Consider the following 20,626-nt stretch of genomic DNA (forward strand, 5'->3'; position numbering starts at 1 on the left):
CACATATACATCATCCTGTCAGAACACGGGGATACTCTTGGGGGAGAGAGCTAGGTAAACAAATGACAATGCACTCTGGCCCTCCCCAACCCAGCACGCCGGACACACACGCGCGCGCGCGCACACACACACACACACACACACGCGCGCACTCACAAACACACCTAAAAGGCTTCCAGTGACTGGAAATTAACAGAATAACAGAATAACAAACTAACAGAGTACCAACAGACACTGATCAATGTTGGGTTCCATATCCTCTAATTTCCCTGTTTGTTCCTTTGAACTGGAACAAGGCAGCACAGATACTCTTGTAGTGGGAGAGTATTTATAGGAATTGTCCTTGGGAAGAGTTGGATGAAAGTAATGCTATTTAATATCATCACTGAGACAGCTGTTGGTGTCATAAAGTATCATAATGAACCTCTTCTTTGGACAGTGTAAGTCACCGAACATAAGGACTGTCATTCTCAAATTGCCATTCTCAAACTAGCCAATCATTCAATAGTCTCTGATTAATAGTGCATAGAGTTTCACATTCACCCTTACAGAATACCATTAGACATAGAAGGCCTATTGGACAGAGTCAGGTCTAGGCCTAGCTCTAGCTAGTGAAGTCCCTATGGAGGTACTCCAAGCCTGCAGCTGATGAGCGATGAGATTTGAGAGTCGGTGGTAATACCCTCTCCTATTCCCCCATCTCCCTGTCTATAAATCTGAGCAGTGAAAAATGAGATGGCAATCAATTGAGAGGTGGGGGAGGGGAGGCAACGAGAGACGTTCTTGGAAACGCTGAGCGGCTTGTATGTTCAGGGCCTCCAAGATGAACTATAAACTCTACCTGCCGCACCACAACTTAATACGATTAAAGAGCAAGGTACATACATTTGGTAATCCATTATCCTTAACTAATCAAACTATGAAGACATGACAGCATATGATAAGATAGCCATGTTTTTGAGCGCGGGACAATGAAGGATCCCCACCCCGAAATGGAAGAACAAGAGTCTTGCCTGATCTCATCTTATATAAAACCGTCAGGCAATCTTTACTATTAGCCTAGATAGACATTGTGGTCACATGCAATGCATAGTAGTAATACTTATTTCGATAACAAAATTATTTTTCTTTAAATGTTTTTTTTTTTTTTTTAAAGGTTTTTAGGGCATTTCTGCTTTACAGTAGAGATTGACAGGAAGGATTCCGGGTGAGAGCTACACCACTAAACGCCCCAATAACCAAAAGTTGAAAACTCAAATATTCTGCTCCAGTTTGAGAGCATGAAATAGCACACTAGAGAGGAAAACTCTATGCAGATGTCACTGCATCTCAAATGACAATCCTGGTCCTGTGATTGGACCACGTCTTTATCCTCCATTCTTGTTTCCAAAGCCATAGCTATATCATTTACTAGGCTGTAAGCCCTTCAGTGTGAGCAGCCAGTAATCCACACGGTTCCGTCTAGTCAGTCTCGTACAGTTAAGAAATGTATTTCGGACTTAATTTCCCTCAAATTTCACTTCATTTCACACAATTTGATATGCTTTGATGAATTTTACATTTTGGTTCTCCTGGGTCCATCGGTCTAGTTCAATCCCACCCTTCCCCAAAGCTCAAACACATACAGTAGCTATGTAGACTCAATGTTCACTCCCACCTATCCTCACAGCTCAAACACATACAGTAGCCATGTAGACTCAATGTTCACTCCTACCTATTCTCACAGCTCAAACACATACAGTAGCCATGTAGACTCAATGTTCACTCCTACCTATTCTCACAGTTCATACAGTAGCCGTGTAGACCTGGGTTTCCGTTAACCGGTAATTGCCGGACTTTGTCCGGTATTTTTTTTTGAAGTCCGACAAATTGAAAAGTCGTCGGACATATTGTCCGGACATATTGTCCGGACATATTGTCCGGTGAAAATAATTCCCTTTGAATACAATTCGCTAAAGTTCACATTCTGATTCCTTCTATTTTAAAAAAGACGAATATATAGGCTATGTATTTCTTTTATTATGATATGATTTGACACCGGCATGATGATGACTCCTAATGTGTAGGCCGGCCTATGCGAAACAGCGCACAAGGTGCCACATGGGATTGATGCCAGATGGGATTACAGCTTAACCAGTCTATTACCGCTTAAACACAGTAGCCCATTCGGCGGTAACCCATGCCTATCTGGCAACCCTGCCAACCCGTCCACCATAGTAATACGGTTTCTTGATTTCCCATCTATGGGTGCGTTCGTAAACACGCTCTGGAAATCCGATCAGCACTCGCGGAATGCCTCTCGTCCAATCGAACGACTCGGTCGCTCTGTGACATCGAAGCCAGCATGCGCTCCGGCGCTCTCAGAGCGTGTTTACGAACGCACCCCTAGAAGTTTCTAGCCAGCTAGCTGAAGCTGCTACACACACTAGAGCCATGGCGACCGAACGGCAAGTTAAACAACATACTATAAAAGTGACATTGTTTTACTCATTACTCATACATTTGTTGTCATTCAGTTATACAGTTATGTTCTTCCCATTGTCATACTCCCGAGCTAAACGAAATGCCTTCCCAACCAGCGAGACTTATAGAAATGACGTTGTTTTATTGATTTAAAAAAAAAAAAGGGTAAAACTGGAAAGAGAAAATAGAAAACTCACATTAATCCCAAACAATTTAACAAACTTCAGTTAACGTAATGTGGAGTCCGTTCATTGATCGATGCTGTCTGTTCAGTTCCCAGTGAGGCGCCCGTTCAGCGCTGGACCCGTTCAGCGCTGGATTTGACGCATGGCATAGCGCGCATCCGTCAAATCATGTTATATTATTATATATTATATAGCTCGCATCTAATCGTATCGGATGAGAAATAGACATTAAATGGCATATATAGGCCGCTACACAACAGTAATCACCGCGACAAACAGCTATATTAGATTTGGAGAAAAAAAAATATGATTTTGCAAAAAAATTTTTTTATTATATTTTAATATGATGACCGGAATATATCACGTTTGTCCGGTAAATCGAATTCTTCCCGGACACGATGTCCGACGGCAAATTTTTCTAACGGAAACCCTGGTGTAGACTCATTGTTCACTCCTGGTGCTGGGGACAGACAGACGGTGTGCAGGACAGATGCGTAGGTTGCCGGGAGACCCGCCCATCACTTTTTCTATGGGCTAATAAAGTGTTATGGATTGGTATTTTGTCTCCTACTTTATAGGCTTAGTCTATAAATTCCTCTAAAATTAAAATAGAATATGTTATGTTAAATCAAATTTGTATTCCGCTTGTTTGCACTACTGCCTGTCCATCCTACTTTGTTGTGGTCCAGGTCGGGTTCGGATCATTGTTTTATCTGCACTGGTAGCCATGTCTACCAAACTGCAGGGTGGGTGCGGCTCCATAAATAGCCGACCTGCGCATCACCAGTGTGCAGGATTTTGTTCCAGCCCAAACCTAACACACCTGACTTCAACAAGCAAGCACTAACAAAACATGTCAGACTTTCCACAAGGCGCGCACGCGCACACACACACACACACACACACACACACACACGTTTAAATGTCACCAGAAAAATGTGGCCACTGCATGAAATATGATAGACGTGCAAGTTCTTGTAGGCTATATCAATTTATTCAGCTCTACTCTATCGTGTCAGTGAAATATGCACATCCGTAGAGATGTAAAACAATTCCGTGCCTCCCACTCGATGGTGCCTTCCCATAATTCATTGTTGTCACAGTTTATTGTGCAGTTTTCCCTTCAGGGACTGAATCTGTTTACAGCATCCAATACATGTTCAGGAAGGGAACAGCGGAGACAATGAAGACAAATGATGCTAGGGATATCAACAATAGGTATGAGAACAGTTGCATATGGTAAAGTGACTAGAAAATAAGAGTCCTCTTACAAACTAGTCAGATGGCCCATTATCTGAAACCTGTGCAGTGCATTATCGGCTACTAAAGCCTGACGTCATTAGAAAAAAGTCGAGCAGACACAGAACTTGTGGGTTTGCTGATGGTTGTGTGTACATGTACAGTATGTACAGCAGTGGTTAAACATGGCCAACACTGACAGATGATGGCAGGGGAAAACATCTGAACACCATTAGGCCTACCTCAGCACCTCACTCATCAGAGGCTCACTATCCATGTGCTACAGTACCAGTCAAAAGTTTGGGACACACTGTCCCATTCAATTGAATTAGGCTACATTCTGTTCGAGATACTGTAGAGAACACGTAGGCATAGCTGCTACATTTAGGCTAAGTGCTGTTGAGAGAGAGAAAGAGAGGTCAGAAGCCTCCATTACAAAGGCTACCTCCAGTCCAGTTCAGTGTGGTGCACATAAAGAGTATCATTAGGGTTGACTTGACCCCGTCTTCACTTTCAGAGCATTCCATCGTCCTGTGTCTTAATTCCATGCCTGGCTGCTAGCTGACATGTCCAGGCATGGCTCTGGTGCCTGGGTTGAAGCTTCTTGTCAAAAAAAAATAAATATATATACTGTGTGGGAGCGGGATTAGGGAATAGTGCTGGGAGGTTTTCCTTCTGTGTTTGTTGCCTTGCGGCGTTGTTAAAATGATCCAAATTCGAGTCTTTCATTCGGAGATCTGACAAATTTAACACCCCTCCTCCCTATCAAATCCTAGTCGTAAATTGCAAACGTCAGGCAGACATCAGAGGAACCACCTCCTTGATCTAAGCTCCGAAGGCTGAGATGTTTTCAAAAGGTATCAAACTTGAGAAGCGACAATTGTCAACAATCAACCTCCTCCACCAACCTCCTCAGCCTGGAGACATGAGAAAAGCCCTATAGAAATATACTAAAAAGCTAAGCTCATTAAAATGGACAAAAAGCTAATTGTTTCAAAACCATAGGAACTATATTTGATTTTTTTTATTTTGGACTACATTTGAGACAGGAAGGGAACAACAGCAGTGTGTGGTATATGTGTCAAACCTCATCAATTAATCTAAAGCATAGGGGTGGATATCCCTGCTCCTATTGCAAATGCTACGGATACACCTACATGTATCTATTCAAATGCCATTCGGTTGCCTGTTCAGCCTTGCGAGGAAGATTATCTGCATTTACGATAAGGAGAACCCAGTCCATCTTGCCTGTCTGTCATCTTGTTGAGTCTACAGGCCACAAGAAAGGTCACACTGCTACAGGGGAATGTACAGGAACACGACACAAGGTTGGTCCACCTCCTGTATGTTCATGCTGTCACGCAGAGACAACCCTTATCAACTGACATCTTTGCAGCATGTGCGCAGCAGGCACACACATTTAAAAGCACCATGCGACTGAAATGGGATCTATAAAACAAGTGAGGGTATTTCCTAACACTGAAAAAAAAACGTTTCATGGAATGCAATGCCAGATGTTTGAGGATACATTGAAGTCCCTCATTAAACATTCCGAGCACAACCCAGTGAATGCCAATACATTACATCTGACTGACACTAGTCAAAGGCAACTATACAGGGACTGCTGAGTGTCTGATGAGACATATTGTAGAGGCCTATTCCCTTTAAATGTTCTTGTCACGTATAAGCCAAGACCTTATACTCTGCTTTAGCTTTAATCTTAGGTCTTCACACCCATCTCTGGATATGGCCCAAACCAAACATTAGCTTTAATCATGTCACCATCATCATCATCATTACCAAAAGTAACCTTTGTTTTGTCAGTGTTGTCCAACTGAATTATTTTTATTGTATAAAGAATTATAGATTAGCCTATAATTGTATAATACTATACACTGTAAATGGACCCTGCACAGCAACAAGTCATAAACATTGGGTTTTCCCTATCCTCTAGACTGAAAGGAAATAGGCCCCATACTGGAGATTTCCATCTCATTAAATTGAATTTTATTGGGGAAACAAGAGCTGGGTCTCTAATTATGTCAACAAATATTATCCCAGACAAATCCATGGACACATTAACATGGTGGTCAAGATGGAAACAACCCACCTGGGGGGGAAATTCATGAGGCGGAATGTCCCTCCAGTCATGCAGATCTGCCGTCACATGAAAATCCGTCCTGCCTTTAATATGCAAACTCTGTTCTAGACTCGCTGAACATTCCTAATGAGGGGCTAGCTCTCCTCTTACCTGCCCTACCCCATCAATGTCAGCTAGGTAAAATAGCACACTTTTGTGTTGCAGACACCGGCTTAGGAAGGACACTAATGAGCTAGAACCGTCAAACAATTTGTGACCTGGAGGACAACCCTGTGCACAGTAGTACACACAATGTATTGTACATCGACAGTGAACTCATTAGCTCCCTAATCACATTTAAGCCTAATTACTTGTAAAGCACCATAAGCCAACTAGGCCTAACATGAGTTTTGCATTTCTGATTCAAGATCTCCTCCTGATGATCGACTTAAGTGAGAAAACAGAGTATTCTAAACTCCGGCTAATTACTGTGTGTTGTTGGAAGGCCTCTTCCCTGGTATCTCTACAGTCATTACCGTGTGTGAAACATCCCCGGTGTTATCCGCACCACCTGGCAGCAGAGGAGTCGGGGCTCAGCTCCACTTCTTCTACATTTCCCCTCATCAGTCAAGTCAACAGTTTCCAACAGCGGTATAGCACAATACGGCCATAGAAAAGGAGGGAGACAGAGACTCTCCGGGAGGCAGAGCAGATCAAATGTTAACCTAAAACTGAAAGCTCACAGCATGTTTCCAATTAAGAGGCACTGCCAAGCCAGAGACAGAGAGAGAGAGTGAGAGAGAGAGAGAGAGAGAGAGAGAGAGTGAGAGAAAGAGAGAGATGGAGGAGAGAAAGAGAGAGATGGAGGAGAGGAAAAACACATGGGAGCAGTCCGTGTGATGAGAGCACTGACGTTAGTCTGTGTGAGATTTATATGTGTATTTATAGAGTAGGTTTAATCCTGGGCATTGGCTGAGCCCTTGTGATGTGCAAGCCAACCTGATCTCCCTCTGGACAGACCAGGGTAATTGTGGGCAGTGGACGAGGCTGGCAGGCAGGCAGGCAGGACCTGTCTCTCACTTCCAACCAGGAGTAACGCTAATAGGATGCCAACGCGCTTGCTAAACAACTAGAGGAGCAGCAAGTGACCCTGTAGCTCACCTGTCCTGATAATAGTGACTCCGACTCACCTCACAGACAAGCGTGCTACATCATGAGATGCTATCAAGCTAGGGCAGACAAGAGTTTCAGTCCTGGTTTACTATCGGTCTTCCTACTTCCTTGGGACCTGAGATTGCCCAATGGAGGGCTACTGGCCGCGCTACGGTATATTAGAAGTGATTCTGCAAGCCCCGATATAAAAAAGATGGAAATTACATGGTTATTCCCTACTGCTTTGTGAAATGACTACAAAAACATACATGAGAGGCCCCAGCTTATCTGTGGAACAGTAAACATATGGCAACACTTACCTAAACACAGGGGAGAGTTGCTAGGTTGAGGCCCCATCATCTGGGGGTGGGGGGGGAAGTGGGCCAGACGTCAAACTGCTGCCACTATGTGGAATTTCTAACAGCAGTGGACCTCACACAGTAGCACAGCATAGAACTGGTTCATAGCTGTTAGCCTCAACTAGCCTAAGCCACAAATGTTCCTGTAAAGTGTACCATAGAACCTGCTTCAGACTTTTCATCATCTCACCACCAGCATGAGGAGGAACATTGAAGTGATTTGATAAGATGAGTGAACTGTGCATGAGAACGTTGTGGCTGTTTCAATTAAATCCGTTTGTGCGACTTTTCATTTAGTAGTAGTTGTGGGGTTGGGGATCCTAAGCATTTCTAACACATTTGATGTCAAAATTATGAGGGGTAACATGCATTGCTTGGCCGCACAATAGTTTAGATGCATTATGCATGTCACAATTGGCCTAAAGTAGGCTCTCATTTCAACTGACACTTTATTTGCTGCATGCCTGAAATCCTCCTCTTGTCCTCTCACTCAACAAATCGGAAAAAAGGGGGCAATCTATCTGACCTGATTTTCCATCAATTCCAAACATACCCACGGCTCACTTTTCGAAATGTAGATGTGCAATCTCATCGAGTGGATATGCAAGGCTCATCACTTTCCCAGAGGAATGTCAGGAGCGCAGGGTAGCAGAATGCCTGAGCAGCTCTCCAAGCCCTCCAGCTAAACAGGCAGCCCACGACTCTCATTTACCTCTCAGGCTACACATACAGAGCAGTGAACTGAAGTACTCTCACACATTGTTTCCACATTAAGTAGGCTAGATATGGTAATACCAATACACTCCCAAAGAGAGAAAGAGAGGCCGGATAGTCAAAACAGCCAGGAATTAGTGATTTAAACATTCTTCGCACTCAGGTATGCATCGGGGACATCAACTTGAGTTATTATATGGTTATTACATGATCATAGACTGCATTCAGGCTCCGACCACTTCCTTATTGTCAGTGAGAGGGGAAAGGGGGATTTGTTCCACAATGGGCCACAGCGAGGGAGAAAAACAATTACTTCCACCTAGTTAAACCACAGACTGCACTGTCTGACCCATTACCCAGCAAACAAGGCCAGGCTCATAACCACAGAGAATCTGCTCAGTGGTTTCTTTATGGGAAAGGATCTGACCACACACACATGCACGCACACGCACACACCGCACAACTTTCTTTTTTCCATCTAGTCTTTAGTTGGAGACAATGGGTTGAACTATGCCCTACAAATGTCGATTTCCTTGACAAATATTGTACATGCAGTCCTCAGATAACAGGATGGAGAATGAAAAGAGCCTCGAATGAAATTAGCCTAGACATTAATCTTCAGATTTGAAATAAATCAGTGCAGGTCGGCGTCATCCAACAGACGGGCACTGCGAACCTCCATCCAAGAAGAGCCTTGCCAAGAAGATCATTAATCCATCAAGCACTTTCCGAGTAAGCCCTGCCAACTCATACACATCTAACTGTGTTTGGACCTGAGTAAGAACATGTAAGCCTGCTTCTCAGGATTCCTGTTGAGAAACAGTGTCACAAAGGATTGGGGGACTTTTAAAGTGATTAGACGCTGTGGTCAAGGTGAGGTCCTCACGTTAACTAGGCCTACAGAATTCCTTGACGCAAAAATACTACCATGGCTATTTCAGTAATTTATTGATGTACACAGAAATGGTCCAGATGATTTGGAGCATCTATGAATAAATTACATAACTACATACATATTACTATGCATAAAGTAACAGAAACATTCCAAGTAGAAAACAGGGGCGGAAGAATCGGATCAATTATTCATGATTAGCGCCATAAGCATTTCACATGAACAGTCATGTTCTCTACAACAACTTTAGCATTCATCCAAATGGAAAGCCTCTGGCTAAAATGACTCCTCGGTTTAGTAGAGGCACTGGGGGGGAGACGAAGTAGGGACTAATGTAGTCCTGGAGAAGGAGGAGTGGTTTCTTGCACGCACACCTAAAGCCAGGGCAGCTTCTAGGTACATCTTCCTTTCCTGATCGTCTCTCCTTCAGCAGCCCTTATTGTAGCCTAATAGCCTAACAATAATAATCTGTTTTCACTAAAACTGTCAGCGTGGCTGAAGTGAAGGAGCTGAGGGGAAGAAGCGCTTTTAATATTAGCCTTATATCAGTTGTTATTATTTTCCTTCTTTCCATAAACTCTTTTATAGATTTCCATGTTCCCCCCTCTGCTTTTATTTCCTTGAAATAGTTTGTCTGCATGTATGTTTCTTTTATCCCCATGGGCTCCACAGTAAGAGACTCACGGCTCACTAAAACCTCCCTGTATAAATAACATTAAAAAAAAAATATTGGGCCACAGAGGCAACAACCTCCACTGACTCTGGGTTGGGAGAACTGCTGGGGCTCAAACCATAGGGCACTGACGATGACACGCTGACTGCACACAGCACAGCCTCGCAGCGAAAGGAAGCTGACAATGCCCATGGGCAGATTCCCACAGAGAAAAATATGGCCTCTTCCCTCAATGCTACTTAAGACAGGATTAATTTTCCTCTGGGTTATGATGCCACTGTGTCCCACTGTGTGCAATCACTCTCAGCATTTGGCAAGCAGTGAGCTGGCACAGACTGCTGCAGATTGCACACGTCTTAACAGTGATGATATTCTACCCCGGCCTAGGCCTTATACCTAAGCAGAACAAACAAGACAACACGAGGCCTTTGAAGCACCGTGACAAACAAAAAAAATTGATCCACACACAGATCAGCACAGAACCAGCCAATTCAAAGACATAAAGCGTGTGTGACCTCATCTGACCCTGGGTCTCTAGGCCTAATTAAATTGAAAAATGCTCTTCTCTGAGAGCCTAGGGTGGGGAGAGCAGACTGGTTGCCTTTTGTTTCCATATTTCAAAGAGCACTCTGTGTCTTCACGAGTAGTCTAACATAGGAGAGGGTTATAAGGCCATTTGAATTATTCTGATCTGTGTGACCAGCATACGCCATGATCAGCTGATACAAAGCAGACTTTAAACTCAAAAGGGGTTGACGGTGGGGTCACGCTGACAGAGAAAGCGCCACAACAGAGAGGTTAAACAGGACACAGGCATTCTTGGGCGATGGAGTGGGGTCTGGGAAATGACTGTGCAAACAGGGGGAGAGCGGCTTTCCCCACTGGCACCAGGGCATTATTCCCCCTAATCCACTAAAGAGCCACAGTCAAACACACAGTGCGCCGCAGTCACCAGTAACAACACTGCAGGGTCTGGGGGACATGAATCTCACTAACAAAACAGAGACGCCAGTTTATTCATCAGGTTTTAGCCCCCGTTAAATGCCAGGGAAGTGGGTTTCCTGGCCATTGAGGGGGATTTGGCCTCACAGCAGTATGCTGCTCTGGGGGACTGTCTGTGGGGGGACAGGGCTGGGACACCAGGACGGGGGGGGGGGGGGGGAGACAAACAGGTGAAGATTTGGCATATGAAATGTATAACTGATTAAATAAATGAAATAAAAAGGAAGGACAAACTCATCTTATCATGAATAAAAGCGAGAAAGTTAGAAGGGACGTGAAGATCACTGAATGTAATACTTATGCTATGTGGAGGCCTATTACAAGTGTACTAACTAGTAATCAACTAGGCCTGGTTCAAGTCCCTCAGCCTCACATCTAATCCAATTCAGCTATTCACTCTGCAAAATGTAGGCCTAGTCCCTGTCTTGTCAATTTCATTAGGCTTAAAATCATTGTAAGGATGACCTACAACAAGGTTAAGAGTCTATTCAATAACAGGGAGTTGGTCAATATCAATTGAATCAATGGCCAATGCCCCCCCCCCCCCCCCCCATGACCCAACTTTGCTTTCAAAATCTGATTACATCTGGTTTACACCCCAGTAGCCTCATGACTAGGTAATAATCTGCTGCAGAGTCATATGATGACACTAATTGAAAACAAATCACCAGGGCCTAATAATAATTAATAACAGCACTGTTGAGTGTTGAGGACTATCCCCGCGGGACCAAATTCTATGCAAGGTGTTAGGCCTAATGTGTGTCTCAAACGTCAGACAAGCTCCTCAAACCTTCTCTTGCCTGGGACAGTTTGATGGGGTACCCTGTCCAGGCAGTCATACACAGATCAGACACTCTCAATGCTCTCCTGTGGTACAGGGGGAAAAGCCAACAGTCAGTCATGACTCCAAAACATACTAGACATGTTAGTGATTGACTTACCGGTCATACTCTGCGTTGTCTCTGTCACAGCGGGCATCTTTGTGCTTCTGCCAGTCTTTGCCATGTTTGCAGGTGGTCAGGAGCACCACGTCCTCCGAGTTGTGGACGTGATATAACGCGTTCCTGGTGTCTGATCCGATCCCAGTGAGGTACCGCTTACCCTTGAACACAAGCATGTACTTCCTGAAAGGGGGAATAGTGTTGTGTTTTAAATATCCCCTCTCCCCTCCCGTCCTGGGATGCTCTTTGGAGAAAAGGGGGATAGACACGTCGAAATTGGGTCTGAAGTTCTCCGTGCTGATGCTCGCCTTGGCCAGCATGGCCTGGCCAATGTCGAAGCCCAGGTCCTCCGTGTAGTCCGGCCATGTCCCGGAGTACAAGTTGAAGATGAGGTGGTTTTTCCCGTTGTTCCACAGATGCAGGTTCTGGACCTTGGTCTTCAGGTTGTGCACGTACTGCGGGGACAGCTGGTCCCTGTCCAGAGTGTCTAAACTCAGGATGAACAGGCACGCCTGCCCCGGGTCAGAGGTGTACAACCTGGATGCCTCGATGGAGGATAGAATATTTTGGTAACTCTCTGACATCTTCTCTCCTTTCTGCTGGGGGTAAACGTAAACTTTAAATCCGTGTTGGTGTTGTTTGCACAGGGAAAAATCAAAGCAGGAATCCATTCTGCATCGTTTCCCCGTGTAAACGCCCGAAGCCACGTCCCTCTTCTGCCGTGGCGATATGTGCACATTGTAATCCTCCGTCTCCCCTTGGTCCCAGGGACTGAAGGGCTGCAAAGGGTCCGAGAAGTGGGGCCACTGATGTCCCCGTTCATCGTCACGCCGGCTCGTCCTTCTGGATAACGGAGCCTGCACCCCTCCGAAGTAGAACAGGAGGAGGAGACATGCACCGGCGGAGAACAGAATTAAGTACCGTTTTTTGGCCTGCATGTGTCCGATAGTCTGGGTCGTGATGTTTACAAATAAATCCAGTGAGCCCCGAAGTTTCGCTCTCACCACTTCCAATTGAAAGGCTCCGCCATCTTCCCCCAGTTTGGAAGGGTTTTGCGCACACGTCTTCCTCCACCTTCTTCTTCTGATTCCTTACTACCCCAAGCCCAGGATTGATCCAGCGCATGTGGGCGATTTTTAATGATCATCTACCTCTCTCCTCGTACAATATTTGATTATGTAGCCTACGTCCCCTGCACTGTGGAGCCTACCTACCCCTCCCCCTGTGAAGTTAGGGATCCAAGTGGGCACCCTACTTTTCTTTGTTTACCTGTCTCTACTTAAAGGATCATTTTCAGTGTTCAGTGTTCCTCCAGGTTGAAAAATAGGAGGAGGCACTTTCAGTAAGATACGGCTAACAAAAGGCAGGGACTTGAAGACGTCTTGCCTTGCCCAGTAGTACAGGTTCCCCGTCCGCTAGTTAGATGCGCACGGCGGCGACAAGGATTTTGGCGAACAGTGATCTCGCCTAAACATCCCGTCTGCCCTCACAACGCTCTGGCTCCACCGCGCTGAGCGACTTCATGATTTTAAACATAATTATAATAAATGAAAACACCGACCGGCGCACATCAATAAACTACAGCCAAGCGTCAACTAGCTCGTTCACTAATAATCTTTTGTGTGAAAACAATCCTTATGTAGACCCATGTCGATTCAGCTCAGCTCAGCTCAGCTCGGCTCACATAGTTCAGTTCAGATGCATTCAATCATAGCCAGTCCTATGGTTAGATCTCTCCAACCAAAAGAAAGGGAAACTTACAGTGTCTCGGAGCCGTCGGGAATGATTGCTAGATCATTCTAAAACGGTGTGAGATTGAGAAGAAACATATCCATCGATCCCTTGGCTTTCTGGGTCCATTTTTAAAGTGTTTCGATAGTTCCGATTGTCACACAGAGAGAAACACATTCCGATCCCACGACGGCTCCTGCTGATGTGACGTTCTTCCATTACGCACGGGGTGTTTTCATTGGTCCTCGTCACATCGGAAACAGGCGGAGCCTCCGCTGCACCCATTCACAACCAGAGCCTATCCAGTCTTGGCACCAGCAGAGCCCTGGGAATGTAAAAAAAAGACTGAAAGGCTGAATTTTCATGGCCAGACCCCTCTCTATTTTTCACTTTCACAATATATTTGATTTCACTATGCATTAAATAACATAACAAGAGTAACAATAGTCTTTCATACTGTAATAACAGCTGGTGATTGTGTTAAATCCATCCAAATGTATCATTTTGTGATATAACATAAGGAGCCGTACACAGAAGTATCAGTGTTTGCAGTGTGGTATTTTGCTGATCATTGTAACTAACCACTGAAAAGGCAGAGTGTCCTTCAACAAACCTTCTGGTCATTGATTTATCTAATGGATGACCAGCATCAGAGGTGAAGGTTAAGAGCCCCTCCACTGGATGAAGGGCATTACTGTGATATACTGTACATCATCTGTGCTGCCATATTTCCATATAACTACCATTATTATCATATTTTCTTTTTTACTATAGAATTATTTCATAGATGAGGTTTAGTCAGAGGGAAAGCAAGGTAGCCTAAGCCTACTCAGTTCTTAGGCATGTCCCCAGAAATGTTTTCACAGCTGCTGTGGTCTGAAAGACTAGAAGTGATTCTGCAGAAGAGGGAGAGAGGGCAAGGAGGAATTTGAAGCCGCGTTCCTCAGGAGCTGTGGAGCAGTATCTTTGGGCTCCCATGGCCCAGTGATCAAAGACAAGGCCACCTCCTCTCTCTCTGCATAACATTCCTTCCATCCCTTCTCTCTTTCAACCCCCCCACCCCCACCCCCACCCCTTCCCCCCCACCCCCTCCCACCTGCCCCCAACTCATTTACCAGAGGACTGTGCTGTGACTGATCTAGACGTATAACCTAAAAAAGTGTGACGTACTAAAGCATGTCAGTTGCATTTCCATGCCAACCTCACAAGGTTCGCTGGACTGTGATTGGTCTATATATGTATGATGATGTATCATTGGCTCACTACAAAATCCACTGATAAATTATTAGATATGGAGGAGCTCACAGAGCATTGAGATAGATGGAAACGACATACATGGCTGGATTCAATGGAAATACAGTACGTCAAGTTAACAATGATTCTGTCTGCTTGCCTATTATGTAAGTGGAATGATAATATGGATGAGATCCCCCCTGCTGTTGTTTTCCATTTGTTGAGCTGAAAACCGCCCAGATTTGGAGCAGCAGGGTGACTAAGCCATAGCAGTCCTCCCACTGGGTAATGCATGCAGCCGCCAATATCTCATTCAGATGCAACCGGGTCAATTCTGCCTTTGTCTATGAGAACAGCCAAATGGTGTTTAATTATTACCTACAGTTAGTTTGAGGTCATTTGAAATGACGTTACATTTCCATTTACTAACAGACAGTGATGGTTTTGTTTCAGCCGCAGTGTTGAATGGGGTCTGCAACATGTCTTTTTATCATTTTAAATTGAGCCAAACATTGTGTCATTTGCATACGTCATTGTTATAATTTCTTTATGAGTTTAGCTCCTCTGTACTATAGTACTACAGTTGAATAACATGAGACCTAGAGTCCAATAGAATCTGCCCTGGGTACCCAGCAGAGTGTCTGACCCACGTGCATTTAGCATGTGTATGCTATGTGAGCTGATGTGTATTAAACAAAAGGCTAAAATAGTGTGTGTGTGTGTGTGTGTGTGTGTGTGTGCGTGCGTGCGTGTGCGTACGTGCATGTGGGTGTGCGCTTGTGCGTGGGTGTATGTGTGTGTGTGAGTGTGTTACCAGATTTATACGATTTATTGACAAAGCCAGAGGTACCCTGTAGTGAGATTCATAATTAAGTCTAAGAATCTAGATGCATTGAATCTCCTGTCCTGTCCTATCCTATCACTGTTAGGGCATGAGGCCTGAAGTGGTGTATTGCACCTCTGTATGGCCTTGAATGTGATGACATGGTTTGCTGATTGAGAATGACAGCATCAGGGGAGCCTCATTATGTGGTTGAAATACATACTTTTCAGCATTTCAGCATAGGCAGGATTCACCTCTCAATCTCAGGAGCAGATTTGATCAGTACAGTCAGCAAGTGAAGACTCTTTTCACGTTGAATGACATCCAGTTAATGAACACTTGACAGGCCCCCTCTAGTGTGAATGACAACCAAGTACAAATTGCAAATGATTGTGTTTACCCAAGATACAAGCTTGTTGAATCCACAACGACTTATCGTTCACTCACTCAGTCACTCAAAGGCAAGCGTATATTTGCCATATAACAGCAGCTTCTACCTTTAGGATATTACAGAATTAGGATGTGGAGCACACAACATTTCATAAAAAAAACTTCTAACTCCTGCTAAAATAAATTATCATCTGGTTTAAATGATCTATATACTATAAATAAACAATACATTAATATTGAATGAGCAGCTTCTACATGTATGTGAACTCACATTTGTTTTAGTTTTATTAAACAAATACATCTCAGAAGCTGAGATCTGATCTGTGTTGTAGGTTACATTACAGTAGACAGACAGACAAACAGACAGATACATAGATAGATAGACAGACAGACAGACAGACAGACAGATAGATAGATAGATAGATCGATCGACAGACAGACAGATACATAGATAGACAGACAGACAGACAGACAGACAGACAGACAGACAGACAGATAGATAGACAGACAGACTGACAGATAGATAGATAGATAGACAGACAGACAGACAGATAGATCGATCGATCGACAGACAGACAGATACATAGATAGACAGACAGACAGACAGACAGATAGATAGATAGATAGACAGACTGACAGATACATAGATAGATAGACAGACAGACAGACAGACAGACAGACAGATAGATCGATCGATAGATAGATAGATAGACAGACAGACAGACAGACAGACAGACAGATAGATCGATCGATAGATAGATAGATAGATAGATAGACAGACTGACAGATACATAGATAGATAGACAGACAGACAGACAGACAGATAGATCGATCGATCGATAGATAGATCAAATATGCTTAAAACTGATAAGGCACAGATAAAAGAGAGACATCCTCAACTGTCTTCTTTTTTGGGTTTTCACCTTAGGATGATCCATAGTTTTGCATGTCATAGAAGAAGCTGTCTCTTCATGCTGAGTGGCATCCATTTAAATCCTTCACACACCTCTTCAAAATTCAATGACATTTGCAAAGCCGTCAAAGGTTGAAAGATTTAAAGGGCCTTTGGTAAGAAGCAACGTCTGCAGTTGAATCCATTTGTCTACTAGTGCATTGTGACTAGGTTACGTTTGCACAACGTTTGGAACGTCTAACACAAGATAGATGGTTGTTCAGATAGGTCAAATCAAATAATATATTGAGACATTGTTAATACCAACAATACTGTATGTATACTGTAGGGGAGGCTGGTAGAGGTAGAAATCAGAAGACAAACACGTTCCATTCCATTCATTACAATGAGTCCTCTGATTCCCACCTCCACCAACCTCCACTGGTATATTGTAATGCGGCACCATCTCTGTATCAGAGGAATAGGACCGGGACCAGAATGTCTCAATCACACAAAAGACATCAGGTTCAATTAGACATCTCATCTTAGAGTCCCATGTGGGCCGTGGAGGCCATTTATATGCAAATGGTTATGGCAGTTGTAATGAGTTCTAATAAAAGGCAGCTGCCTATTCAAAACCCATTCTACAGCCGTATCACCAGGGCAGAATTTCTGTGGCTTCTTTTTCGTAAGGGCATTTGGCTTCTTTTGATTTTACTGTAACTTCAAACATACGACCTGCAGGCCAAATCAGTCCAATCTGTCTCGCTGGGGGGGGTCCAATCTGGCCCGTGGGTTGATTTGAGATGTCATGTTCAGCTCGATGGCTGTGTTGAATAATATCAGTCAAGAAGTAAAGCACACCAAAAGTAAACTCTGCACTGATACATTTATTATTATTATTATTTATTTTTTTTAAATTTGTTTTTTCAGATTTTATCCCTTTTTTTTCACCCAATTTGGTAGCCAATTGAACCCAACCTAGCATCCAATTATCCCCTGCCTATTGCGAGGGATCCGCCGCACGACCCCGTGGCCGGCAGTCCCAGAGGAGGCCGCCAGGCAGACTAGCTGACTGGCTCCTCGAGCCCAGCACCGTTATTCCGGCACCCCGGGGGCGCTGTTGCGCGACGGATCCTTGTCCGGAACTACTCCTATACCCCCCCTCGGGAGCGGCCACCCAATATGCCGCTCCCCGTATGTGCCTCGGCCATATCCGGGTCTGGCGAGCCGGGATACGAACCCCGGCCCCGGTGGGCAGCATGCACTGGTGGCCAGCACTGATACATTTTTGATAGGCTTGCAGAATTGAGTTGACCCCCAGGCCCGTGTGGGGTTGCATTTTGGTCCAACGCGGTCCACGACTATAAACAACTTCATCACCCCTGCTATAGGCTGTGTTTGCAACTTCTCTTCAGAACCTTGGTGCCTTAGACGGGCCTCATTAGGCACGTAAACAGTTGGGCTGGATCTTATCCAACAGAATGCAGAATTATATCGATTTTTTGGGGTGTATTGATGTTTTGGGTTAAGAAATTGTACAGGTAAAAAAATACAGAGTCCAGAGGATTACGGATTCATTACTCAACACCTATTTCCAACATGATCCTCTGATAAATGTCAGGTTACCATGGCAACTTCACATTTATTTTCAAATCTCTGTGGAACATTTGTGGTTTCTACAGTATGGGGGAGTTACACACATCTGCAAGACAGCTGTTTCACACAGTAAGTACAATGAGCAGTAGATGGAAGACTACAGTGGGCTCTGGGTCAATATCTCAATGGAACTGAGCCCTGAGCAGAATATCAGTCACTTGGAGCAAGCTACATCAATCTCTCGTCTTATTGGCATATTGAGATTGTCCTCCTTGGACAGTACTTTTATTTTTGAAACAAACAATAATAGGATTGAGCAATAATTATTGTCTTTCCTTTTTATCATTCAGCAACACAGAGCTTGCCCCACATTAGAGCGTGATCTGTGTGATAATTGTGTAACCTTGAACACATGCCTGTACATTCATACATCATTTTATATATATATACATTTCAGAGAAATGTGGAAGTTGAAAGGGAAGTGAGAGAGAGCTCACATCTGGTGTTGCTCAATTTGGATTCTTAAAAACATTTAGATGTGACAAAGAACATGACGCTTGACATTTAGAAATGATATCTGATAAATTGCACGCAACAGCATACAATGGGGATGTGCTTGATAGCGAATTATAGTTTGCCATTGACAGAATCAATAACATTTACCATGATATTCTTGCCTTCCTCCTTACATCAAATAATGTCTCCAGCATTTGGGATTTACAGGCATATACTATATGTAAACTACTACATACGCAAACATACACTTCAATGCAAGATATCCCCAGTGAATGTAAGTCACAGTATCTTATACTGCATTGTTTAACAACTAATGCAATTACCTGTTATCGTTCAAATGCTAGCTGTACTGTATGACAGCCAGGCTCTATAATTTAATCTGAAATATTTCCTAGAAATAATAGACGACATAAACTAAAGCAGAGAGCAGAGAGAGAGGGGGAGAGAGAGAGAGAGAGAGAGAGAGAGAGAGAGAGAGAGAGAGAGAGAGAGAGAGAGAGAGAGAGAGAGAGAGAGCTTCAAAGGCCTGCAAGACCAATCAATAAGAAAGGGACTTCCAGAGCTTTAATCACCTTGTACAGTTCAGATTCATGTGAAAGTTCCCATCATGAAAATGACTTCCTGGTTTAATCACTAGCACTGGTGAAGAGAGTCAACTCTCTCCTAATAGAGGGCATATAAGGCCTGCGGGGACTCTCACACACACACACACACACACACACACACACACACACACACACACACACACACACACACAGTCAATCAATTACTTATTACTGAATTTTAATAGGACTCCCATTAATGTTTAAAGCTCTGTTACCCTATAGTGTAAATATTCATAACTAATAAAGACCATCTGACATTTTGTCAGTTCAAAGTCATTTGCATTGACTTTTATCACAGGTGAAGTCAGCATCATTTGTCAGTCAGGGACATGCACTGTCATTTAAAAAGGTAAATTGAATCCTCAAGGCTCCAAATGGTCCATAAAAAGAAGAAAGAAGAAGAAAAACAAATTCAGAAATGCCAATTGGTAATTCTGTTTTAGAAGTCCTTGTGGATGACCTGTTCTGCTGAGCATCTGACCCTGGCGTGATCATAAAAGAGTAATAAATGTCATGTCCTAGTGAGGGCGGAGCAGAGGAGGGTTGAGGGGGACAGTTATGGTCCTGCACAGAAGGTTCAAAGAGGGTCAAGGACTTTGGTTCAGCAACCAACATATGATTAACCCCTGTTGCACATTCCAGCTGGGAAACTGCTGTTGGTCTCAGGGACAAATCGCCTCCCAGCGCTCTCTGTCCCACCTGTATTGTTCTCACTTGGATTATTTCAGACCCAGACCCTGACAAAGGCAGGCGGAGGGAGACATCAGAGGACGGGCTCATTGGAACGGATGGAAGGGAATACGCATATCAAACACTTTTCCACATTCCACATTCTATTCCATGTATTACCATGAGTCCGTCCTCCAATTTCTCCCTCCAACTAGCCCCCCGCATGTTCAGTTGGTTAAAAAAGTATGATAACATGTGGAAGTTGAGAAATTCTCTGAAAAATATTTTATATATAGGAAAGATATAGATATTCTATTCACTGTGTTCATACTAATTCATTATTAGGCTATATCATATCAGGGTAACTATAACCAACGTGTGTCCAATAACAGGATCGTCTGTCATCTCTAACATTAAAACAGTAATTATGTTGTAATTAGAATGCATTGATCTGGTGATAATAATAAC

General features: G+C 43.8%; 1 protein-coding gene across 1 annotated transcript in view; it reads right to left on the reverse strand.

The window, feature by feature from the left end:
• The window catches only part of LOC308166454 (exostosin-1a), a 37,525-nt gene extending 24,620 nt beyond the window's left edge, over positions 1-12,905 (reverse strand). Inside the window, exon 1 of the mRNA XM_080540765.1 lies at positions 11,701-12,905. Coding sequence (XP_080396891.1) covers positions 11,701-12,638 — 938 coding nt within the window. The 5' untranslated portion in view covers positions 12,639-12,905. The remainder of the gene's footprint in view (positions 1-11,700) is intronic.
• Positions 12,906-20,626: the final 7,721 nt, after the last annotated feature.

Source organism: Nansenia antarctica (genome assembly GCF_963989245.1).
Source record: "Nansenia antarctica genome assembly, chromosome: 10".
Classification (NCBI taxonomy): domain Eukaryota; kingdom Metazoa; phylum Chordata; class Actinopteri; order Argentiniformes; family Microstomatidae; genus Nansenia; species Nansenia antarctica.